The 25,685-nt window shown below is 59.2% G+C and overlaps 2 protein-coding genes across 11 annotated transcripts in view; one reads left to right on the plus strand and one right to left on the minus strand.

Annotated features, from left to right (window-relative positions):
- RPL7A (ribosomal protein L7a) overlaps positions 1-25,685 on the plus strand; it is a 187,105-nt gene that overhangs the window by 88,829 nt on the left and 72,591 nt on the right. The window lies entirely within an intron of this gene.
- The window catches only part of KCNT1 (potassium sodium-activated channel subfamily T member 1), a 67,956-nt gene that overhangs the window by 28,443 nt on the left and 13,828 nt on the right, over positions 1-25,685 (minus strand). For 5 of the 10 annotated variants that reach the window (XM_067040286.1, XM_067040287.1, XM_067040281.1 and 2 more), the window contains 2 exons: positions 762-841; positions 168-267 (listed from right to left, as the gene is read on the minus strand). In XM_067040286.1, coding sequence (XP_066896387.1) covers positions 168-267; positions 762-841 — 180 coding nt within the window. Of the gene's footprint in view, positions 1-167; positions 268-761; positions 842-5,463; positions 5,622-12,182; positions 12,632-12,966; positions 13,033-25,685 lie in introns of those variants that run through there. The other 5 variants (XM_067040277.1, XM_067040279.1, XM_067040283.1 and 2 more) reach the window with 4 other exon arrangements.

A 25,685-nucleotide genomic window follows, 5' to 3' on the forward strand; every position in this document is an offset into this window, starting at 1 on the left:
CTCTGCTGGGGAGGGATGCTGGGGGGGGGGGTCCCATGGGGGAAGGAAGGACTCCCCAAGGCCCTGGGCACAGGGCGCCGGGCACGGACCCGTGTGCGGACCCCACCGGCCTCCGTAACGGCAGAGGGCCCACAAGACGGCCCGCCCCGGGCGCGCAGGCCACCCACCATCCTATCCCCAGGGCCGGGTCATCCAGCAGGACGCGGACGATGTACAGCAGGCAGGTCAGCAGCTTCAGGGAGAAGTTGAACAGCCGGATCCTCAGGCCTGTGCGGGGCGGGACGGTGGTCAGGGCTCCCGGACCGGCCGGGGGCCCAGCCCGCACCCCTCCCTCTGCACCTGGGCCTCCGCGCCGGCTGCCCCGCCAGCACCGACAGGGCGGCTCCGTCGGGCCGGCCTCGGAGAGGCTTCACCCTGCCCCGCCTCACGGACGTGGTACAGTGGGCTCCCCGAGCTGGTGGCACCGGTGGCGGGGGGCGGGGGAGCAACCGACAGACGGACGGACCAGGCCCCACGGGCCCCTCCGCACCCCATCTTGCATCCCAGGGGGCCAAGCTCCTGCTGGGATGCAGGGGGAGGGTACCCACAGCGGGAGGGTGGGGCCACACGGAGGGGCCGGGGAGCCCCTCGGGGTGAAGGGGCTGAGACGGTGCCACCCGGCTGCCAGGGGCGGCGGGTCCCCACGGGGCGGAACGTGGTGCGGGACGGAGGTGAGGGGCACCCCCGCCACCCCTGCCCCCCACCCTGAAGGCCCCACTCACTGGATCTTTGGTTTTTGATGAAGAACAGCTTAAGCCTCTCCTTGAAGGTGTTCTCGTTGACGTAGAACTCCACCTGCACCCTGGGGGGCGGGCGGGAAGGAGTGGGCCCGGGGCCAGCGGGGGCCGGCGGGGGGTTCCAGCCCAAAGCCCCCCACATGGCGGGCCCCTCCCTGCTGCCAGAGCCAGGGGCAGCGCCGCCACCTCGGACAGAAGGCCCTGGGTGCCACATCCCCACGTGCCCCCGGCGGACCTGACCACCGGCTGCCGCCTTCTCAGTGCCCAGGGCCCTCCAGGCCCCGCGGAGGCGTGTGTGCTCACAGGCCCCCGGCCTGGGCTGTCATGGCAGCCACCAGGATTACACGTGGCCTGTGCGGCCCTTCGCTCAAAACATGCCAGATCATTAGTATAGAACGTTCCGGAAGCCAATGGTCAGCTGCTGTGTCTGGAGGCCCCTGGTGATTGTGCCTGGAGACCCGCGGGATGGTCGAGGCAGACAGGCCGGCAGGGGGCCCCCTCCCGCCGAGGCCATTCCCTGGACGATCCCCAGATGCCCTGAGCCCCTGCCCGGGCTCCCAGCATCCTGGGAACAGACCACACGGGCTGGCAGGAGGCTCCTGTCGAATGAGGAGGCGGGGTGGGGCTGGACCTTCCGGTCACTAGGGTAACGTGGGACCCGGAGGCCACGGGCCGCTGCCCCCGCCTCGGCCGCGAGCCCGCTGTGGGCGGCATGCCGGGCAGGCGAGGGCTTTATGTTCCCACTGCAGTTTCCACTGGAGACATGGAAACGCCAGTGTGGACAGCAGGCAGGAGGACCCCGCAGCCAGGTTCCCGCGGCGGGAATGGTCTAGCACCGCTTCCCTCGCGGGGTGGAGGCCCCGGGGCGGGGCTGCCTTGCTCTGGGTTGGCACCTGGCATCTGCCACACGGCCTCCATTCCAGGCTGCATCCGCCCCATTGGCAGGTGGGTCTTAGGACCCCACAAGCAGCCCGTGGGCATCACTGTGGCCAGTCCTCACCCCCTGACCAGACAGAGGCACCAGGAGCCCGGGATTTGGGGTGGGGCTTTTGACCAGAGAGGCCTAGTCCAGATGCCACGCCCTGTGCCTCACCTCACCCAGATGTCAGGTGGAGGCGGCCCCGCCACCCTCAGGGATGTGTGGGTGCGATAAGACTGTCCAGGTGAGGCAGCTGCTCAGCCACACTCTGTGTGGAGACCGTGACACAGGAAGCAGAGGGGCTGAGCACCCTGAAGGCAGAGTAGTGCTACCCAGAGGAATCTTGGAGGGCTGCACGTAGGAGGTGGCAGTTGAGCAGATGGGAGGCAGGACAGTGGTCCACAGGCAGAGGTGAGGCGCACGTTGGCCCAGGTCCCTGCTCCCCAGCCCTACCTCCCTGTCGTCGCCCACCAGGGTGGAGGGCTGTGAACGTCCTCGCCCTCTAACCAGGCTACAGCTCCGCTCCTATCGATGCAGAAATTCATGCCGCTGTCACCTTGAAAGTTTAATGGCACTACTCTGCCTGCGGCTGGCTGCCCCAACATCTCCAACAAGTGTTTACAATATTCATCACTCCCCAAGTCTGTTGTAGGCACAGCGTGTGATACAGGCTTGATGTGTTGGCAGCAGCCGTCTGGACCTGCCCTGGTGACGGGCCCGCGGGAAGGGACTTGGGCAGAGCCCCAGCCCCTTCCTGACCTTCGCCAGGTCGGGGGCCCTGGCCTGACCACAGTGGACCCCACTGGTCACAGGGCTCAAGAAGGGCCCAGGGGGAGGAGCTGGTGGTGTGAGCCTTTCCCCACTCTCAGGTCCTGGTGCAGGGCGGTCAGCCGGGGCGGCAGGACAGGCTTCCCGCAGACCGGTGGGGTCCAAGCCCAGAGCCAGTGGTCAGTGGACCCGACTGCAGCCCAGGACACCCCACTGCACACTGTACACGACGCACACCACTGCACACGACACCCCGATATACCCGCTGTACTCCAGCACACCTCTGCGTACCCCACTGTACCCTAGCACACCCACTGCACACGACACCCCGATATACCCGCTGTACTCCAGCACACCTCTGCAAACCCCACTGTACCCCAGCACACCCACTGCACACGGCACCCCGATATACCCGCTGTACTCCAGCACACCTCTGCGTACCCCACTGTACCCAAGCACACCCACTGCACACAGCAGCCCAGCACACTCACCATCGTGTCCCACTGTACCCTAGTGCACCCGGCATGCACTACACCCCAGCACACCTCAGTGTACACTGTACCCCAGTATACCCACTGGACTCCAGTATACCTCTGTGTACCCCACTGTACACTACACCCCAGCATACCGTACTGTACCCCAACACATGCACTGTACACTGTACCCCAGCACGCCCCACTGGACCTGAACCCCAGGCTCCTCTGCAGGTGCTGCCCGGAGCCGGGTGGGAATCCCTGAGGGTCCCTTTGGGGAGTCGGTCAAATGCCTTGTCTCTGAAGGAGGTGCTCCGACAAGCCGGGCTGGGCCTGACCCAGGTCAGGGGGCAGACGCCCCTCGGCGGTGCCCATGTGTCCCGAGGGACCCCTCCCCCACCGTCCTGCCCCGCACAGCAAAGCCTCAAGGAGGGGTGCCCACCCCTTGTGCCCCTCCACTCGGGTACCCCCTTCCTGGCCCTCATGTGGCCAGCAAGGCCCAGCTCGGCCCACGTGGCTGGTGCGCGTGGCTGGTGGCCGAGTCTCCCTCTCTCCTCCTCGGCCTCCCGGGGACCTCTCCCCCGTGCACCGCGCCCCCAGCCCGCATGCCTCTCACGGCCGCTGCCGCTGCTGCCCCCGGAAGTCCCCGCCCAGGCCCAGGGGTCAGGACTGCCAACTGGGACAGGTCACGCCCCAGACACGGAACCCGTCAGCCCCCTGCCCGGCGGCTGTGGACACCCATCTGGACAGGTCCCCCACCCCCGCCCCGGGCGCTCTCCACGCGGGAGGAGAGAAAGGGGTGGGGGGCGGCGGAGACTCGGCCCCGGGAGGTCGAGCCTGGGTGCCGGGGAAATCCACGGAGCCGCCTCCACTTTTAATTTTTCACGAGCTGTGGCTGCCCGCTTCTCCCACCACAGAAAGTAAGTTACAAGCTTTCCATTTACTCTGAAGTGCGGGTGCAACGGGTGCAATTCAGCTGCAGCATGTGCTCCTGGCTCCGCAGGTTCCTAGGGGACGCGGCCATGCCGGGGTCACGGACCGTGTGCCCTGGCAGAGCCCCGCCCCTCCCCTGCCTGGGGCCCCGCCTGTCTGAGCCTCCGCCGCCTCACCTGGGGCTCCGGCGGTGACAGTGGAACCGCCTGCCGTGGGCATCCTGGGGGAGCCGGGCAGGGCTGCCGCGACCGTGGAGAAGTTAACACGGTCCTCTCTGCGCCTCAGGTCCTCCCTCGTAAAGTCCAGATAAGCGTTGGTTTTCAGAGAGAGGATGAAGTGAGAGACGGCCCACGCCTGCGGCTCGGGCCCCGCCAGCTGGGCGGTGCCGGCGATCGCGGCTGGACTTGCTCTGAGTCCGACTCTGGCCCACACCCTTCACTCCCATCACCCAGAAGAGACGGGCCCGCGCCATAAACCCACGTGTACGGCTGCCGTGGCTTGAGGCCCTGCGGCGGCCCCATGGTGGAGCCGGTGACCAGGCCTACAGGAAGCTGCTCCGGGGAGCGGGGGAGGGCTGGGTGGGGGCCCAGAGCCGGGAGCCGGCTGAGAGCTCACAGGGCGACGGCCTGGCAAACACAGCTCGAGAGCCCTGGGCGAGGGCAGACGAGGGGCCCACTTCGTCTGCACCCGCTCACATCCATTCACCCGCTCCTCCGGCAGGACGCCCGGCGGGGAGGACTGGGCGCACCGCGGGGCCCCTGCCGCCCGCCGCCCGCGGTGCAGGAAGGTCTACGGCACTGGGCAGCTCTGGTCACGGGGTCCCTAGGCTTCTGAGAGCCCCGGCCTCAGTTCCTGGGGTACCCCCTGGGGGTAAGTCATGAGCCCCAAGGACTGGACAGGCCAAACCCACACCCTGTCCCGGGGCAGCCCTGCGCCCTGCCCCCTTCTGTCCCTCGCGGAGTGAGCAGCTCTCCGGCCGGCAAGGACAGGGATCCAGGCCAGGCGGCTCGAGGGCCGTCTCCCCAAGCCCGGTCACGGGGCCTCTCAGAGGGCTCCCACCAGCCCCATCCCTACACACGTGGAAACTGAGGCCCACCCACGCTGGACGCTGGCTCAGGTCACCCAGTGGTCAGAGGAGACAGGGCTCTGGACTCCCGACGGGGCCTGCGTCTCCCGAGTTTCAGGGGCGTAGGAGTCAGGTCCCAGCAGGTGGCTCTGCCCCATCCCCACTCGGCCTGCGTTCGAGCGGGCCCAGGCCCGCTGCCGGTGGGCAGGGTCTTGCCCACGCTGGGGTGGGCCAGAGGAGGCCCCCTCGTGCCAGCAGAGCAGCTTGAACTCCACCCACCCCACTCCAGGACCAGACCTGCCAGGCGAGGGCAGGTGGAAGAAGGGGGCTGCAGCTCACCCTGCTGACCGGCAGGCTGGGCGAGTGGCCTTCCAGTGATTCCTGGCAGGCGGCTCTGGCACCGACGGCCTGTGCCGGGAAGCGGCAAACGCAGGGCCGGGCGGCCGGTGCCAGTGCGAGGGTGGCCAGACACCAGGCACACGGCCGCGGGGAGGCCCACCCGCCCAGCTGTGACAGCCTCGCACTCACATGGGGCCGAGCTCTGGCGGCCTTCTTCCCGCTCTGCTGCTGCGTGCCGGTGGCTCTCCAGCAAGTGCCCGGCAGCTCTACGCAGGAGGCCACACAGCCCCAGCCAAGATGGAAGAGCAGGGCCCGGGCCCAACTGCCAACCCCAAGGCCGGCTATTCTGAGAATGGGCAGAGCCCGTGACCCGCCCCGGGGCCCTGGACGAGAACAGACACGTGGCCCGCCCTGCTCCCCGGGCACTGGTAGGTCCCAGGGTGGGCGGGCAAGGAGCTGGGCTGGTCTGGGTCTGGAGGTGGGGCCCTCAGGCGGACGGGCTGCAGACGGGCTGCTCTGCCCCGGCTGCAGCCTCGCCTGTGGGGGCATCGGGGGCACAGGCTCTCCTGCAGCTCCTCCCACGGTACAGGCCGGGGCACAGGCCACCCGCCGTCCCGCGTCAGCCCACGGCCACGCGCCTCCTCTCTGCCAGTCAGCCCTGCCGGTGCCTGGCACGCCGAGGAAAGCAAGGGCTCCAGGTGACCTCTCAAACCAACAGATGGCACCGTCCTGGGCCTCCCCAGTCCGAGAGCGCCCTTGTACTGGCGCCTTGGCTCGGTCAGGGGCCTCGGTGAGCCTCCGAGGGCCCAGGGACGTTTGCTCTGCCCGTGACAAGGCAATTCTGGGGCAGCAGGACCCCAGCCTCGGCCCCTCAGGCGGCCGCAACCGTCCACATCCTCCCACGGTCTCAGACCCGCTCCTGGTGGGGCTGGGAGAGCCCTGCGGTGGTGGAGGTACCTTCCCCCTCCTGTCACCCACCGCGCCACCGCCGGGGGACGGAGGCCCAGGGCAGCTTCCAGGCTCCTGCCGGCGGCGTAACAGCGCAAAGCCTCCGGCTGCAGGGGGCGGCGCGGAGAATCCCCGAGCCCGAGCGCGCAGTGGTGGCCAATGCCCACGGCATTAATTAACGAGACTAAAAACCAGGCCCCAGTCGGTGGCCACACCGGATGCCGTGGGTGTGAGCAGGTGGGGGGCTCTTTCCCAGAAATGCCCCCAACGGGGCTGCTGAGGGCGCTTGGGTACCCCGACCTCAAAGCACCCTCTGCTTGATCTAAATCCTAGCTGAAGCCAGGAAAAGCCTGGCAGGGCTCACGGTGGGGCAGCCGAGCCAGGCGCCTGGGGGTCCGGATGGTCACCAGCGGTCACCTGTACGCCTGTCCCCACGTAGGCACCACGGCAGGGGTCCCTGGTTCCCTCCCGAGGGCTGTGGTCACCACCTGTGGGGTATTCGCCTCTGGACACCCCCATTTCCTACTCCCAGACTCCTCCCCAGGAAGCCCCACCCAAGGCCCAGCATCACCGGCCGTGTCCCCGCTCTCACCCGGCTGCAGGGCAGATGGCGTGGCCGGAGCGGACCCTCCCCCCTGGGCCTGCCAGGGGCTGGGAGGCCACCTGTGAGCCAAGCACTTACTGAGACAGAGAGGAGTCCAGGCTGGAGCCTTCCAGGTGAAGCCTGGGGACGGAATGGAGCGGACACATCAACGCGGACGGACAGACAGACAGAGGGCCTGGACTCCTGGACCAGGTGTGGGCAGGGACACACAGGGAGGGCCCGGGCAGGGTCCAAGGGAAGCAGGGGCGCGCCCGTGCGCACACTCCTGACCGGACCTGGCGCCCTCGGCGCCCAAGCACCGGCACACGCGCCCCGCCCCGACCCAGGCGGGATGCGGTGACCCCCGGACCTGGGAGACCGCACGCAGGATGGGCGCCCGCCTGTGGCCAAGCGCGCAGCACGACAGCAGGTCTGGCGAGTGCTCGCTGCCCTGTTCGGCACTGAGCCCACCCCCGGCCCCGCGTGACCCCAGTGTCCAGGACGCAGCACCGTCAGCCCCCCTTTGACATCCAGGAAGCCGATGGCAGCAAGAGGCGGGCCCCACACAGGGCCACTGGCTGGACGACCTCTCCTGGGCTCCCCCGCCCTCTACGGGCCATTGCACCCCCCGCCCTGCCCCTAGGCTTCCTGCTGACAAGACAGGCCAGTGCTTTTAGGGACCCCCCAGGGGCAACCCCTCTACTGGGCCAGCAACACACACCTGCTGCCCTTTGCGCGGCCTGGCCTAGGGCTCTACCAGACTGGCCACAGCCAGATGACACCAAGGTGGGTGTGGCCTGTGCCGACCTGGGAGGAGCTGCCAGGACAGCCCCTGTCGGGGTGGGGTAGGGAGGGGGGCACAGAGGGTCTGCTCTTTGCTGGTGACGCACCCACCTGGGGCCTGCTTCTCCACAGAGGGCTTCAGGGGGCCTCTCTTTCAGTCCTTAAAGCAAACATCTTCCAGAAGGGGCGGGGAGGGGGGAGCAGCCTGCCTGCCTGCCTGTGCGGGGCCCTCTGGGTGGAACCCCCAGCCTACAGCTCCTGGTGCCCGGGCGGGTGAGGTCTTGGGCGGGCGTGGTGTGGGGCTGGGCGCTGCAGAGAGCAGGGGAAACCGGGGCTTAACTGGGCCTGGGGTTGCTGGGAGGTTCTGGCAGATTCTGTGTGTTTATCCAGCTCAGGTTCCCTTTGGCCTGGGCGCTGCCCCCAGTGTTGAGTAGGGCGACAGCTGCGCCCAGGGTGGCAGGAACCTGGCAGGGCCAGAGCCGGTCACAGCGTCTCAGCGGACCAGGAACTTGCTGAGAGCGGGTGAGGAGCGCCGGCAGGAGAGGCCGGGGACGGGAGAGGGAGAGTGGCCCTGTTCCTGGAGAGGGCGGGCACATGAAAGTACAGATCTGCAGGGGAGGAGGGGCGGGCGCGGGGGAGGCCCGAGGATCCTGGGGAGGATAGCAGGAGAGCAGGGCCGCGCTGGAGACGGACGAGGCGGCCAAGCGCTGGGCTCAGAGCACGCGGGGAGGGCGGGCTCGGGCCCCCAGAGCGAAGTGCACACGGGGTCCTGGGCTGGCCAAGCCGCTGTTCCCTGCAGCCGTTGCTTCCCTGCCCTCTCCGCCCCCGCCGTCCACAGAAGCCCCCAGGGCTCTGCGCTGGGCCTGACCGCCGCCGCCCCGCCCCGCCCGTCCTTGGTGGGCAGCCAGGCTCAGAGGGGCCGCCCTGAGTCAGGGCCCTGGGTGTACGGGCGCCCCCCAGCGGCCACTCTCTGCAGCTGCCACCCGGGGCTCCGGGCGATTTCAACCCCCGCCCAGGCCCTGCAGCACCTGCACGGGCCCCGCCCAGGCCCCACCCCCGACTGCACCCCGCGTCCCAAGGACCCACCCCACCTGTGGGCCTTTGCACAAAGACCCCGCGGCTGGAGCTCCCCCTCTCTCCCAAAACCTTCCCGTCAGCCCAGCTCTGGGCGAGCCCCTCCTTGGATGCCCCTCCGGGTGAGGGTCCAGGGTTGGTGAGCCCCGCCCCTGAAACTACCCCTGGGGAGGGCGAAGACAGCCTCCTGGCTCAGCTTATGGGCCTCACCTCCCGGCGGCCTCCCACTCCTCCGTCAAGATCCTCCTGCCGCCCCTCCCCGGAGGCCCTGAGTTCCCTTGACCTCTGCGGGACCTCAGAGCTCGTCCTGGCCTCTGGCCTCCCACTCCTCCCCTCACCCGTGTGGCCCCACCCAAGCCACACCCACACAAGGGCCCCCACTCCCCAGCCTGGACTCTGCCTCCCGGACTTCTCCCAACCCTGACTGCGGCGGGGCTGTCCCGTCGTCCATAGGGGAGTCGATGCAAATCCCCCCCCCCAAAAAAAAAGATACCAGAGGCATGAAAAACCACCCGTGACCAGATTAAGAGACCACAATGTAACTAATCCATCGAGATGTCTTATTTAAGGGGAACGAGTGGGCGATTTTAAATGAACATGGCCCTGAAGTAAGAACCAGATGTATTGTAAAAGGCATTAAATAGCTACCCCCACAGTTAATGGGCCCGGTGCGAGGAGGGGGATCCCAGCCGAGCGGGTTGCTGGTTTCACGCGGCATGGTGATTAAGCACTCACGGAGCGCTCCCCATTCCCGGCCATGACTCCCCACAACTCTCAGACCCCAGAATTCTACCCCCCAGATCCTTCTGCGGCACCGTTCCTTCTCACCAGGGCTCCCACCACGCCTTCCCGGCTACCCCCACGTCCCCTCCGCAATCCACCAGTGAGCCCCTCACTTGGGACACAACCCAAAGCCACGGGGGCGGGGCCTGCTGAGTAAGCAGGCCCCTCCCCTCCGGCCTCACCTGCCCCAGCTGTCCCACGCCTCTGCCTCCCTCTTTCTGCCAGGTCAGCACACCTGGCACCTGGCTGGGACCTGAGCTGTGCCTGGAAACCTGCCTACACCTTCCAGTGGTTCTGTCCCCACCAGCCTGGGGCTCTGCAGGGGTGTCCCCCAAAGCCAGCACACTGCCCTGCCCTGCCCTGCTCTCCTGCTGGCCCCTGGGCCACAGCTCTGGGCCTTAGCACCCTCACCCCATTCTGGCTCCTGGGGCCCCTCCTCCCACACACAGCTGTTGGGGCCCAAGGACTCGTCTCTCAAAGGCCAGGGGTCAGCAGAGGTCCAGGGCTGAAAGCACCCCCCCTGCCACCAGTGGGGGCCCCTGAACTCGGGCCCCAGTCCATGCAGGCCAGCTTTGCCTTCCCTGGCCCTGACCTGAGGCTGGGCTCCTGAAGACTCAGCAGGAGGTGGGGCGCTGCGCTGGGGACCCCCAGCAGATGTGAGTCTACACGGCAGCACCCATGGGGGCAAGGCCGCTCAGCCCCAGGGTCGCTTGCTGGGGGCATGAAGGGGCCCTAGCCCAGCCGTGACCCTCCGGGACAGTTCATTACACGGCCAGTCTCTCCCTCACTGGCTCTTTATCTCCAAAGCTCTCAAGCGATGGTCCTCGTCACCCCCTCCCCCAGGTCACGTTTCTAACTATCTCCCCACAGCGTCCAGGAAATGGGGGTGCAGTGCTGCAGGGGCAGGTCGGGCGGCGCCCTGGGCAGGGCCGAGGCCTCGTGGCCCAGCGAGCCCTGCCCCCGGCTGGCTCCAGAAGGTGCGTTCGGGATGCGGGCAGCTGCAGGAGCTACGGCCACGGGCTCCCTCCGGCAGAGGGCACCCACCTGCCTGCTCTGGTCTTACTGGAATCTCTAGCAGACTCATGCTCCTAAGGAACAAAGCCTGCAAGTCCTCCTCTGCTCTGAAACCTGCCATGGCTCCCTACTGCTCCCATCCAGAGCAAACTCCACAGTGTGCATCTAACGCTTGGGGAGAGGAAGCTGCAGGCACCAGCCCTTGGTGCTGCTGGGCCAGCTATGCAGCTGCAGACACTCCCTTTACTCTGCAGAAGGAGGCTGATGAGGACCCTGAACCTCAGGCGCTGCAGGGGGACTGAGTGAGGCTGCTCACATGAAGGGTCATCAGCACAGGACTGGGGGTGGCAGGGGGGGTATGGGAGGAGGGCTCCCTGGAGGAGGTGTCCCTGCCACCGCAGCTCCCATGCTGCACTGCGGGTTCAGATGCAGCCTGGACGGGACCTGCCATGCCTCTGTCCCTGCACTGCCTCCAGGAAGAGGATGGAGAAGAGAGGAATCTGGTCTCCAGGACCTTGGCCGGCACTCGCCTCCCTCCTGCCCAGGGGCTGCCCGTCAGCTGCTTGAGGCCACCAGGTGTGCCCATTAGAGGCACTTAATCTCCAGCCTTAGCAGTCTCCTCCGGCAAATAGGAATGACCGCTGGGCAGCGGCCCCCAGGGGCGTGTCAAGGAGCAGGAAATGGGGTTTGAGGGTGGGGAGGGGCCCAGAAGTCATGTGGCCAGCGGGAGGGGCGGGGGGAGGCTCCCCAGGCACCCTTGGTCTGCCATCTGCCAGGCTGAGTCTCTGCCAACCCCTCGCCCCAACCCTGACACGGCACAGCGCCTCCCCCCACCGCCCCAGGCTTGGGTCCTGGCTGTTTCCTCTGCCTGGAAGGCCCTGCCCATCTCCCTGTGCTGCCCCCCCGAAGGGCCAGTGCCCCAGGAAGCCCCGCTCTCCTTGCCCCGGCCCAGCCTGCACCTCCCTCTACCAGGCACAGGTTTCCGTGCCCACGACATGTGCCCACACCAATGGGTCTGATTCATCTCGGTTTCCCCCGCAGCATCTAGAACGGCTCCTGGCACAGGGCAGGGGATGGCTAAGCATCAGCCCCGCAGACTGAGCCTCAGTGTCCTCATCTGTGAAATCAGGGTGTCGTGCCGTGCCGGTCCTCAAGGAGGGGCCGGACAGGGGTTGGCACTGCCCCTGCCTGGCTGGGGAACCAGCCTCCTACACCTCAGCTGCCACTGGCTCCAGGCACCAGCCCCAGGGAGCCTGAGCCCTGATACACCCCAGCTCCCATCTGCTATGTAGCCTCCCGGGGCCTCACGCTGCTCAGCTCTGAAGCAGGACACAGATGCTGGCCCTGCCTCCCCCCAGGTGGCTGCTGGACCCAACATGAGTGTGGCCTCCAGTGGGACAGGGCTCGGGCAGAGGTCACCAAGCCACCTGGCACAGCGCCCAGGTCCCCACTGCCCTTCTCCCCTCCGGTCTTATCTGCAGGCCCTCTGTGCTCAGCCTCTCAGAGCAGGAGGGAGCAGGGGTACCACAGGTTCCCCGAGGCGGGCTGGAGACACACAGCGCGGTTGGGGCGCTTGGCTAGGGGTCCCGAGGGAGACCTCGGCCGTCCCTCCCTTCCTGGGGCTGCAGGCAGCGCAGCAGGTGCAGCCGAGCGGAGCCCCTGCGGGATGCGAGCGCAGAGATGCAAAGCCCCTCCCGGCGGCGCCCCGCCCCCCCGCCCCTACCTCTGGCCTACGTCGCTGCCTACGGAGCCCCCGCCGCGGGCCGGCAGCAGCGGGCTGAGCCCGTGAGGCTCCTCGGGGACCGAGGCGCCGGCCGGGGCGCCCCCCGGGCCCGCCTTGCCCTCGGACGGCGAGCGCGGCAGCTTGGCCCGCGCCATCCTGCTGGAGCGCACGGCGGCGGCGGCGGCGGCGGGTGGCGGTAGAGGAGCGGGCGCTACCATCTCCACGCGCCGCCCCGCGTTCCCCGCGCCGCCGCCGCAGTGGAACGGCCGAGGGGGGCTGGGAAACTGGGGGCGGCCGGGCTCCCTGCCGCCGCGGCCCGAGGGCGCCCAGGCTCGGCCGCCTCCCCACCCCGGAGGCCGGGTGCCCAGAGGACGGCCCACGTGCGAGGGGGTCTGGGCGCCCCAGGCTTCGAGGGGCTGCCTTACAACGGAAGTAGTAGTAATAGTCATGCAGACGGTGACGGCGCTGGGAGGAGGGGAGGAATAGTAGCGCGGTGACAGCCAGCGGCTCTTGGCCGGTCACTTCCGCAGGCGGGGGGCTGCTGGAGAGGGGAGCCTCAGCCGGCCTGTGGGTTCTGGGGACGCGGGTGGGGCTCCAGTTGGCCAGCCCAGAGCCACGCACACCTGCCAGCCCCTATCCCTGCTGCCCAGGTAGGGTGGGTCCAGCCCCTCGGTCAGGTGGGACACCGCTGTCTGTCCTCCCAACCACAGGCACTCAGGGGCCGCCCTTTCCCCCACTTCCTTCCCCCCAAAGCTTTCGGGGAGTCCATGGGGTAGTCATTTACCGGTGCCCGCATGCCAGGCTCAGCTCCGTGCCAGGCATGAGATGCCAGCCGTGGATGAGGCAGCTACTTCCTGGAGCCCAGTCTGCGCCCGACGCCGTGCTGGGCGAGCTCGGGTCCTCTCACTGCATACAGACAGCTTGAGGAAGCGTGCAGATTTCTGTCCGTTTGCAAAGCGGGGAAACCAAGGCACTGAGGGAGGAAGTGCCTTCCCCTGGAGACCAGACAGGAAGCAGTGGGGCGAGGTCTCCCACCCGCGACCAGCTGACTGAGCCTCTGATCCCTGTTGCCACATTGTATGGCTTTTCTGCCCAATCGCTTCCATTTTCACAGACGAGGGAGGCCGAGAACAGGTGACTCGCTTAGGTAGGTAATGGCTATCAGGTGTTGTAGCACTGGCAGGACCGAGGCTGTGGGTTGGCTGCCCTGGAGCCCAGCTGGGTGCAGGGGGGCTCAGATGACAACTGTCCAGGCTGCCGGGGGGCTCCAGGCCCTGCCGACGCGTCCAAACCCTGACGCCAGACCGGAGCCTCCAGCTTGGCTGGCCTGCCTACCTCTATTTCTTCACCACACTTGTGACCCAGCAAACCACCAGGGCCCGGTGCTTACAGAGGTCTGCAAGAGAAAGGTGGGCCTCGGTACACCCAGCCCCTGGCCTGGCCCCTCCCCAGACATTGCCTTGTAGGGATAAAGCCATTCGGTGGTCTCAGCAAACACTCATACGTGCGTTTCCCCCGACCGCCTTCTACGTCCCATCCCGTCCAGTATCTGCCGAGGTGTTTGTACTGGCCAAGCACTGGGAGGCCTCTGCCCGCCCTGGGCAGAGGGGGGCAAGCCTCTGTCAGCCATTGCCTACCCTTCCCATGGAGGGAGAGGCATGGAGCGGCTGCAAAAGAGGGAGGGCTGGAAGTGCCTCGGGCCTGCTGCTGAGCGAGACGCGTGGCGATGACTGTAAAACAACGCCAGCAGCACCACGGGCACGGGCAGCGCCGTCCACGGGGCCACGCTGAGGCCCCTCTGCATGTGTGTCCGCGCGAGACAGGCTGGGACCTGGGACCCTTTGCTGCAGTGCTTGCACCAAAACAAACATCTCTTGGAGCAACGAAATACAAAGAAACTACAAGGGACTAAAAATAACTGCGTGCAGGCACAGTTGGGGCAAATTATGGACAACAAGGTACAAAGAGACCAAAAAGCCCAACTGCTACTTCTGAAGAGCGGGGAGCAAAAGCAGGGTACTGCGCGAGACCCTTGCACACACCACCAAGGGGTGGGCCGACCTCCTAAGCCATGCCTCCGGCCCCACCCCCTGGACACACCCCTACCCTCAGCCCATAAAAGGAACCAGACACCCCCACCACTCAGCGAGTGAGCAAGGGAACCTGTTACTTGTTCACGCTCCCCACTGCAGCAGCAGGGCCCCCAGTAAAGTCTTGCCTGAATTTCTGACGTGGCCTCTGATCCATTTCTATTGATTAAGGAGGCCACGAACCCTGGTCGGTAACCCACACACAACAGACCATCAGGGACCTTCACCTGTGCAGCGCAGGAAGCTGTGAGGTGGGGGCTCCTTGGGACTCTAGGGTCCACAGACACCAGAACTTGATTTCCTTGAGCAATGGCAGCGAGTGACAGCCCACCTCAGAGTGCTTGTGGGAGCGCCATCTGTAAGGGCACAGGATGGCCAACGCCTCACGTCCACCCACGGGGAAGGCTCAGCGTGTCTAGCCCATCCACCCTGAGTGCTGTGTCTTTCCCATTCTGGGTTTTGAGAATGCAGTGGGTTGGCAGGTCCCGATGGTGTCTGAGGTCCAGGGTCAGGTCAGGTGACGAGGGCAGGACGTCCAACACTTTGTGTGGCGGGATCTCATGACAAATACAAGCTGATGTGTGGTGGTTACGTCTGGGAGTGGGCTGGGGGAGGCCTGTCAACTGGCTGCTGCATCATTTAGGTACAGTTTGATTTATTTTGGAAACAATGGTCCACTTTTATCATCCAAGGTCTAGTGGTGTTTTCCTGTGTGGGGAGGACAGACACGCCTCCTGTGTGGACCAGGGCACTGTGAGGGGTGTCCAGTGGGCAGGCTGGATGCTCCCACGTGAGGCGAGGCAGGGAGCGCGGACCCCAGGCGCTGAGGAGTCCCAGCGCGGCTTGCTCCCACGGGGCTCAGGCAGACTCAGACCCCATGGCTATGTGTGGTGGGGTAGGCGACAGGCGGGAAGGTCGGCTGTCCTTTTGCTCAAGCACTTGCACCTTCTTCCAAAGGGCTTCATTCCTGCCACACAGCAGCCCTGTGTCATTCTGTGGGGGGGGACTGCTGGCTGGGTGGGGGTGGGGCAGGGGTGGTGGGTGGGAGGATGGGGAACCAGGTGGAAGCCAAGGTGTGTTTGAGGGTGGAACTAGCCCAGGCTTCCTGGAGGACTGGGTGGCGGGGGATTCAATCAGGGGTGAGGAAAGGGGTGGCTGGCGTCCCCTGAGATGGGGCAGACAGAGGAGCAGGTGGCGGGGTCTTCCCAGACCTGTTTTGGACATTCTCAAAGTACACAAGACAACCATAGTGGATGCAGTGGAATGTTACCCAGCCTTAAAAAGGAAGGTACTCCTGACACAGGCTACAACATGGATGAATCTTGAAGATATTTGCTGAGTGAAATAAGCCAGTTGTGGGACTTCCCTGGTGGCAGATTGGTTAAGACTCCATGCTCCTAATGCAGGGGGCCCAGGTGCGATCCCTGGTCAGGGACCTAGATTCCACTTGCATGCCGCAACTAAGAGTTCACAGGCCACAACTAAGGAGCCCACGAGCCGCAACTAAGGAGTCCATGTGCTGCGATTAAGGAGCCCATAAGCTGCAACTAAGGAGCCCATGTGCTGCAACTAAGGAGCCTGTGAGCCACAACTAAGGAGCCCGCCTACCGCAACTAAGGAGCCCACCTACCACAACTAAGACCTGGTGCAACCAAATAAATAAATTAAAAAAAAAAAAGAAATAAGCCTGTCGCAAAAGGACAAATCCTGTAGGATCCACTTATCTGAGGGACCTAGAATAGTCAAATCCACAGAGACAGAAAGGAGGTGGTGGGGGCCAGGAGCTGGGAGACGGAGTTAGCGCTCCATAGGGACAGAGCTTCAGTTTGGGAAGATGGGAAAGATCTGGAGATGGATGTGGTGATGCTTACACGACAACGTGAATGTGCTTAAAGCCACTGAGCTGTGCGCTTAAAGTGGTTAAGATGGTACATTTTGGGTATATTTTACCACAATTCAAATAAACAGTTTTTTTAAAAGGAAGGAAGGAAGGGAGAGAGAGAAGAAAAAAATGGGGATACAGAGAGGATGGACTTTGTAAGACACAGAACCCAGCCAACAATAAAACATGACTTGGAGTAGAAGGAATTCCCTAAACAGGCTTCAAACACTAAACCCACTGGACAGGGACAAGCTCAAAAATGAGATACGTCGGTATCTCAACAGAGTGAGGGAAAAAAGGGAGATGACAGAATTTTGGAGACAAACCGAGAGCCCAAATACTAAATCACACGGGATCACTAATGAACCCGATCCAGAAAAGATATGACTGAAAATGGAGTTACTGACAGAGGGACGGTCCTGCTGGCACAGAAGCAGATGCAGAGCAGAGTGTCCAGGAGCTGAGAGCTGGGGGAACACTCACCCAAAGAATTGCTTGTGCCCTGGATAGAGGCCCCAACCTGTTTTAAGTATTTAAAACATATTTAGACAGTATAACGATGAAAGAACTACATGCTGAGCTCCAGGAAAATAAGGTACAGGATGTGCCACACCCAGATATTGATCCCATGAATCTACTGGGCTTAAAGGATAAAGAAAGAATTCTTCAGGCAATAAGACAGACAAAGCAAATCAAGCGACGGGTAGAGCAAGCTAGCTTCAGGGGCTGGGAAGTGAATGTTTAATGGGGACAGAGTTTTGGTTTGGGAGGATGAAAGAGATGGATGGTGGTGATGGTTGCATATTAAGAATATGCTTACTGTACTAAAAGACAAAGACTGTAACAGGAAGCAAAGAAGTACATTACATAATGATCAAGGGATCAATACAGGAAGAATATACAACAATTATAAATATATATGCACTCAACAAAGGAGCACCTAAACTCATAAAACAAATATTAATAGACATAAAGGGAGAAGTTGACAGTAACACAATAATAACAGGGGACTTTAACACCCCACTTACATCAATGGATCAGACAATCCAGACAGAAAATCAATAAGGAAACACTGGTCTTAAATGACACATTAGACCAGGGGGACTTAATAAATATATACATAGAACGTCTCACCTCAAAGCAACAGAATACATGTTCTTTTCAAGTGCATGTGGAACATTCTCCAGGATAGATCACAGGCTAGGCCACAAAACAAGTTTCAATGAATTTCAGAAAACTGAAATCATATAGAACATCTTTTCCAACCACAACACTATGAAACTAGGGAAAAAACTGCAAAAACCACAAACACGTGGAGGCTAAACAATACGCTACTGAACAATGAATGGATCACTGGAAAAATTAAAGAAGAAAATAAAAACATACCTGGAGACAAATGAAAATGGAAACACAATGATCCAAAATCTGTGGGATGCAACAAAAGCAGTTCTAAGAGGGAAGTTTATAGCGACAGTGATACAAGCCTATGTCAGGAAATAAGAAAAATCTCAAATAAACAACCAAACTTTACACCTAAAGGAACCAGAAAAAGAAGAACAAACAAAATCCAAAACTAATAGAAGGAAAAAAATCATAAAAATCAAAGCAGAAATAAATGAAGTAGAGACTAAAAAAAATCAATAGAAAAGATCACTGAAACTGAGAGCTGCGTCTTTGAAAAGGTAAAGAAGATAGATAACCTTTAGCCAGGTTCATCAAGAAAGAAAGAGAGTCCAAATCAATAAAATTAGAAATGAAAAAGTTACAGCTGATACCACAGAAACACAAAAGGGTCATAAGAGATTACTACAAACAATTATATGCCAATAAAATGGACAACCTAGAAAAAATGGACAAATTCCTAGAAATGCACAGTCTCCCAAGACTGAACCAGGAAGAAACAGAAAATAGGAACAGACCAATTACCAGTAATGAAATTGAATCAGTAGTAAAAATCTCCCACAAACAAAAGTCCAGGACCAGATAGCTTCACGGGTGACTTCTACCAAACCACTAGAGAAGAGTTAACACCTACCCTTCTCAGGAATGCTTCCAAACTCATTCTATGAGGCCAGCATCACCCTGAAACCAAAACAAGACAAAGATATCACAAAAAAAGAAAATTACAGGTTAACATCACTGATGAACAAAGATGCAAAAATACTCAACAGAATATTACCAAAATGAATTTAATAATACATTTAAAAGATCATACACCATGATCAAGCGGGATTCATCCCAGGGATGCAAGGGTGGTCCAATATCCACAAATCAATCAATGTGATACACCACATTAACAAATTGAAGAATACTAATCAACTCAACAGATGCAAAAAAAGCTTTTGACAAAATTCAACATATTTTTATGTTTAAAACTCTCAACAAAGTGGGTATACAGGAAACAACCTCAACATAATAAAGGCCACATATGACAAGTCCACAATTAACAACATAGTTAATGGTGAAAAGCTGAAAGCATTTCCTCTAAGATCAGGAAAAAGACAAGGATGTCCATTCTTTCCACTGCTATTAAACACAATATTGGGAGTTCTAGCCACAGAACTCAGACAAGAAAAAGAAATCCAAATTGGAAAGGAAGAAGTAAAAACTGTCACTGTCTGCAGATGACATGATACTATACAAAGAAAATCCTAAAGATACCACCAGAAAACTGCTAGAGCTCACCAATGAATTTGGCAACATTGCAGGATACAAAATTAATATACAGAAATGTGTTGTACTTCTATACACTAACAACAAATTATCAGAAAGAGAAGTTTAAAAAAATCCAATTTACCATCACATCAAAAAAAAAAACCCTGGGAATAAATCTAATTAAGGAAGTAAAAGATCTGTAAGAAAACTGTAAGACACTGATGAAAGGAACTGAGGATGACACAGAGGGAAAGATATACCATGCTCACGGATTGGAAAAATTAATATTGTTTAAATGACCATACTACTCAAAGCAATCTACACATTCAATACAATCCCTGTCAAAATACCAATGGCATTTTTGACAGAACTAGGACAAATACTTCTAAAATTTGTATGGAAACACAAAAGCTCCTGACTGGCCAAAGCAATCTTGAGAAAGAAGAACAAAGTTGGAGGTATCCTGCTTCCTGACTTCAGACTATACTACAAAGCTACTGTAATCACAATAGTATGGTACTGGCACAAAAACAGACCTATAGATCAATAGAACAGAATAGAGAGCCCAGAAATAAACCCACACACTTATGGTCGGTCAATCTGTGACAGAGGAGGTAAGAATATACAATGCAGAAAAGACAGTCTCTTTCCCAGGGGTGCTGGGAAAACTGGACAGCTACATGTAAAAGAATGAAATTAGAATGCTCTCTAACACCATATTAAAGAAAAACAACTCGAAATGGATTAAAGACCTAAATGTAAGTCCTGAAAACATAAAACCTAGAAGAAAACAAAGGCAGAACACTCTCTGACATAAGTCGTAGCAATATATTTTTGGATTTGTCTTCCAAGGCAAAGTAAGCAAAAACAAAAGTAAACAAATGAGACCTAGTTAAACTAAAAGCTTTTGCACAGCAAAGGAAACCATCAACAAAACGAAAAGACAACCTACCAAATGGGAGAAAATATTTGCAAATGATATGACCAATAAGGAGTTAATACTCAAAGTACATACAAAGCTCATACAACTCAATAACAAAAAAACCCAAACAACTGGATTAAAAAATGGGCAGAAGACCTGAACAGATAGTTTTCCAAAGAAGGCATACAGATGGCCAGCAGATACATGAAAAGCTCAACATCACCAGTCATCAGAGAAATGCAAATCAAAACCACAATGAGGGGCTTCCCTGGTGGCGCGGTGGTTGGGAGTCCGCCTGCCGATGCAGGGGACACGGGTTCGTGCCCCAGTCCGGGAAGATCCCGCGTGCCATGGAGCGGCTGGGCCCATGAGCCGTGGCCGCTGAGCCTGCGCGTCCGGAGCCTGTGCTCCGCAACGGGAGAGGCCACAACAGTGAGAGGCCCGCATACCGCAAAAAAAAAAAACAAACAAAAAAACCACCACAATGAGATATCAACTCACACCTATCAGAATGGCTAACATCAAAAAGACCACAATTAACAAATGTTGGCGAGGATGTGGATAACAGGGAGCCCTAGAACGCTGTCGCTGGGAATGTAAATTGGTGCAGCCACTGTGGAAAACAGTATGGAGCTTCCTCAAGAAGGTGAAAATAGAACTACCGTATGATCCAACAATCCCACTCTCCTGGGTATATATCCCCCAGATCCTTGAAAACACTAATTCAAAAAGATACATGCACCCCAATGTTCATAGCAGTATTATTTACAATTGCCACGATAAGGAAGCAACCTAAGTGTCCATCAACAAATGAACAGATAAAGAAGACGTATGTATAAATACAATGGAATACTAGTCAGCACTAAAAAAAAAAAAAAAAGAATGAAATTTTGCCATTTGCAGCAACGTGGATGGACCTGCAGGGTATTATGTTTAGTAAAATAATTCAGAAAGAGAAAGGCAAATGCTGTGTTATCACTTATACATAGAATCTAAAAATAAGATGAATGAACATAACAAAACAGAAACAGACTCAGAAACAGAAACTGACTCTGGCCTTCCCACCTCCCTCTTCAAAAAGCCCTGTGATCCCATGGGGTCCACACAGATGATCCAGGACTGTCTCCCCATCTCAAGATCCTTAACTTCAACACATCTGCAAAGCCCCTCTTGTCACCTAAGACACTTGCAGGTCACAGCCATTAGGACATGTACACCTTTGGGAGGCGGGCATCGCTCAGTCCATCACACATAGTGAACTTATATAAGGCCATTGGTCAATACATGAAACCCAGAAAGAGTAGTCCAGAAAAAACACCTTCGGCTGTCATCCTTTGAGGCTGCTATAATACACTCTGAAAACTGGTAATTACATGGAAAGGATTGAGCGTGTTTTCCTGCTTTCTCAGCAGGAATTATGTTTTGGGTTGTACAACTAGCTCCCATTGATGTAGGAAAACCACCAGTTAAAGAAGAATGTGGCTTATACTCGAGGAGGGTGGAGCAGAACAGGAAAGGAGCTTGTCTAAGCTGCCACAGAACGCGGGGCTCAGGGAGGACATCCGGTGGGGTTGCCACCCTCAGCTGCACCAAGGAGGGGGAACGCATGGTCGTATGATGACGGATCACCTTGCATACCTGCCCAGTGCAAGCGCTGGGCTGTCATCGTTAAGCCGTCGTGTCCCTGTGGCCATCTCTAACAGAGGGACAGCCAGGATGTGGGGCAACATGGGGACCGTGGTGGCACTTAAAACCTTCCCTTGCCTGAAACATTCGAGTTCCGTCCACGAGACCTTCAGACCCTACATCCAGTTTACGGGAATATCGGAGGCAGAGCAACAAGCTGAACCACCCACCAAGAGGCAACCAGACACACAGACAGCAGAACATTCTGCAGGACCAGAGGCCTGGCGCATCAGCCACCTATGCTGTATGACAAGTTGCCACCAACTTCACAGCTTAAAGCAACATATACTCGCGGTGCTGAGGTTAGAAGACCGGGTGTAGCTTCGCTTGGTGTCTTGCTTAGGCTCCCACGTATCTGAAATCAGCATCAGCAGGGCTGGGTTTCCACCTGGACCCCTGGGGAAAATCCACCTCCAGGCTCATCCAGTTGGCTGGATTCAGCTCCTGGCGGCTGTAGGACTGAGGTTCCCCTTTCCTGCTGGCTGTTGGCTGCTCAGCCCCTAAAGGCTGCCCTCCTGCCTGGGCCCCTCCACCTTTAAGGTGGCAATCGTGGGTCAGATTCCCCTGTGCCCCAAATCTTTTCTTCCACTTCCAGCCAGGGAAAACACTCTTGCTTTCAAAGGGCCCCTGTGACCAGAAAGGGCCCAAAACCTCCTGGTGATTAACTCAGACAACTGATTAGTAACCTTACTTATAACACAAAATTGCCATGGGCATGAGCTTCCTATGGCTGATGTGACAAAGTACCACAGTCTGGATGGCTTGAACGACAGAAATTCACTCTCTCCCAGTTCTGGAGGCCAGAAGTCCAAGATCAAGGTGTCAGCAAGGCTGGCTCCTTGTGAGGCTGTGAGAGAGGATCATTCCAGGTCTGTTTCCAGATTTCCCTTTTTTAAAAGGTCAACAGTAGGGACTTCCCTGGTGGTCCAGTGGCTAAGACTCCACATTCCCAATGCAGGGGGTCTGGGTTTGATACCTGGTCAGGGAACTAGATCCGACGTGCTGCAACTAAAATATCCTCTGAACATAGCAACAAAGATCCCACATGCCGCAACTAAGAGCCGGTGCAGCCCAAAATAATAGTAAACAAATGTTAAAAAAAAAAAAAAAAAAAGGTCACTAGTCATGTTGGATTAGGGCCCCACCCCAATGACCTCATGCTCATGTAATGATCTCTAAAGACCCTACTTCCAAATAAGGAGATCCTGGGGGTGACATCTCACCATCTTTACCGGCTTGGAGATTAGGGTGGGGGACCTGGTGAGGCCACACCTGGTAGGAGCCACTCTGGATTGAAAGGAGTTAGTGAACCCTAATAACCAGAGGCAACACAATATTCCCGGACCAAACAAACCAGCCGAGAAGGACAGCTTGGGGGCACCAGGGAAATGTCTTCCCCAAGCCAGCTATGTGCCGCCCCCTCCCTGGTCTCCACCCCGGCTGCAGACCCAGAGCCAGGAGCCCTCACTCGCTCCCCCCCAGTCTCTCTGATCACCTCATGGGCACCACCCAGGGCTCCCCGACTTCTCAGAGGAGACACCTCCTCTCCTCCTGCCCCCCCCCCAGTGCAGACACGAGTCTCAGGAGATGCCCCATAGATGCCACACGAAATCTGTGCTCCCCCAGAGGCTCCAGGGGAGGGTCCTTCCTGCTTCTTCCAGCTCCGGGTGGCCCCAGGCAGCCCTGGCTTGTGGTCACGTCACCCCAGTCTCTGCTCCATCTCCACAAGGCTTCTCCTGTGTATGTTTCTCTTCTTACAAGGATACCAGTCGGCGGATGTAGGGCCCACCCTAAATCCAAGATCATCCCATCTCAAGATCTTTACCTTAATGACACCTGCAAAGACCCTATTGCCAATAAGGTCACGTTCCCAGGTGCCAGGTGGACATGAATCTGGGGGACACTTATTCAAAGCACTGCGGTGGGTCTGCAGTTCTCTCCTGCAGACCCCCTCTCCTGAAGCTCCCCCAGTCAGCTGTGCGACCTTGAACAGGTCCCTTTCCTGTGGGGTCTGCCTCTACTTGCCAGGAGCCTGCACCCCGTGGGTGAGGGGAGAGGGGAAGGCTCTCCCTCCAGGGATCCTGGGATGTTCTCAGGGCGTAAGGAATTTGAAATCAAGGCAGAGCTTAACCCCGTGAAAGGTTACTGGCCATCTCTTTTTTAAAAAAATTAATTAATTTATTTTAGTTTTGGCTGCATTAGGTCTTTGCTGTGCACAGGCTTTCTTTAATTGCGGCTAGCGGGGGCTACTCTTCGTTGCAGTGCGTGGGCTTCTCGTGGCAGTGGCTTCTCTTGTTGCAGAGCACTGGCTCTAGGCGCAAGGGCTTCAGTAGTTGTGGCACGCGGGATCAGTAGCTGTGGCTCACAGGCTCTAGAGCGCAGGCTCAGTAGCTGTGGCGCATGGGCTTAGTTGCTCCGCGGCATGTGGGATCTTACTGGCCCAGGGCTTGAACCCGTGTCCTCTGCCTTGGCAGGCGGATTCTTAACCACTGCGCCACCGGGAAGCTCCGGCCATCTCTTTTGTAGTGTCCACCTTGTTTCCCCAAGCCTGCTGTGGATGGAATGTGTGTGTCTCCCCAAACTCACATTGAAGCCCCAACCCCCAGTGTGATGGTGTTAGAAGGTGGGGCCTTGGGAGGTGATTAAAGTTAGATGAGGTCCCGAGGGTGGGGCCCCAAGATGGGATTAGTGCCCTTATGAGAGCACGTGCTCTCTGTGTCTCTGTCTCCCGTGAGGACACGGTGAGGAGTCTGTACACCAGGAAGAGGTCCCACCAGGACCCCCCAACCCCCCACCCCTGGCTGGTATCTGATCTCAGACTTCCAGCCTCAGAACTGTGAGAATTAAGTGTGTGCTGGTGAAGCCCCTGGCTGGGTGTTTTGTCACACAGCTTGAGCTGCCTGAGACACATCCTGGACACTCCCACCTCCCATTTTCACTCCAAGTGGATGAAGCCGAATGACGCGTGCACAGAATTTTCAACGGCAAATGGCACATCGTGGGAAGCATATCAGGAGTGAAGGGAACGGCAATGTGAAACAGAAACCGAGCATGGTTTCCGTGACACGGCAGGATGCGGGCCACCTTCTCTCTGGATGTCTGTGCTCTGCTTTGCACTGATTGGGAGGAATTCTGATTCGTCACACAAGTCCCCGGGATGCAGGCTTAGAGGCAAAAAGATGCACTGAGATGTCTGACACCAGGGCCCGGATGAGCACCCGGCTCCCGGGGACGCCCAATTCGCCATCTCAGGGTCGCCCCCAGGGTCCTCGGGACGTGGGCAGAAGGGGAGCCAGGGCCCCTTCTCGGTGCAGAACTGACTGGTGTAGCCCTAAGCCCGGATCGCTGAGAGTGTGGCTGTCTTCCAAGTGCAGACTCAGGTCCAGGAGCCCCGCCGACCCGCCTCGGTGTCCACGGCTGGTGTGGAGGTGAGCACGCCGCTGCTCACACGTTTGTGCGCCCCTCCGTCACCCACACCCTCCCCGTCCCGTTTGTTCTTATTCCTTTACCCTCCATCTGCTGTCCACCCTGCCTGCTCCTGGCCTCCCAGGACCGGGGGTGACCCAAGCCCCCTCACGCTCACGCAGAGGGAGGGACACAGGGTGGGAGGAAGGCGCGGCCTGCCCCCGGGAGCCCCGGCCCCTCTCTGCGGGGGGGCCCCCAGGTAACACTGGCCCCAGCCCTACAGCGGCGCGTGGCAGAGACGCAGGCAAAGGAGCCCCGGGCCCAGAAAGTGCTAGAAAGACCGATATCAATCTTACCCCCTTGCGACCCAGCACACAGAGCCGGCCAGGACCTGAGCCTTTCCTTGGTCCAATCACGCAGACAGAGGAAAGTGAGTCCCCAAGAGACACAGGGACACTGAGAGAGCCGCCTGGCGGCGTCCTGGCCAGCTCCCAGTGTCCACACGCACCCGGCGCGCTCGCCACTGTTCCGTCGGTGGTTTAAAGTCAGCAACGGCAGAGACGGAGGCCGGCCGGAGAAGGCACGCAGCTGCGGAGGACGTGGGCAACCCCGGGAGGAGGCGAAGGACCCTGGGCTCGGGTGGGGGGAGCCGAGGTGAGCACGGGAATTTCAGGCCTGGGCGACAGAGGAAGCGGGGAGTGCTGGGGGCCCGCTGGAGGGGCAGGCGTGAGGGCTGGCAGCTGTCCAGGGGTGACCAACGTCCGCAGGGCACTGGGCCTGAACACCCAGGTGGCTGCTCTGGGCTGCGAAGGGGCTGTGGCGGGAGGTGAGGCGTCTGGCTTTAGGCTCACACTCCGGGGTGC

The sequence above is a fragment of the Kogia breviceps genome, chromosome 8 (assembly GCF_026419965.1).
Source record: "Kogia breviceps isolate mKogBre1 chromosome 8, mKogBre1 haplotype 1, whole genome shotgun sequence".
NCBI lineage: Eukaryota > Metazoa > Chordata > Mammalia > Artiodactyla > Physeteridae > Kogia > Kogia breviceps.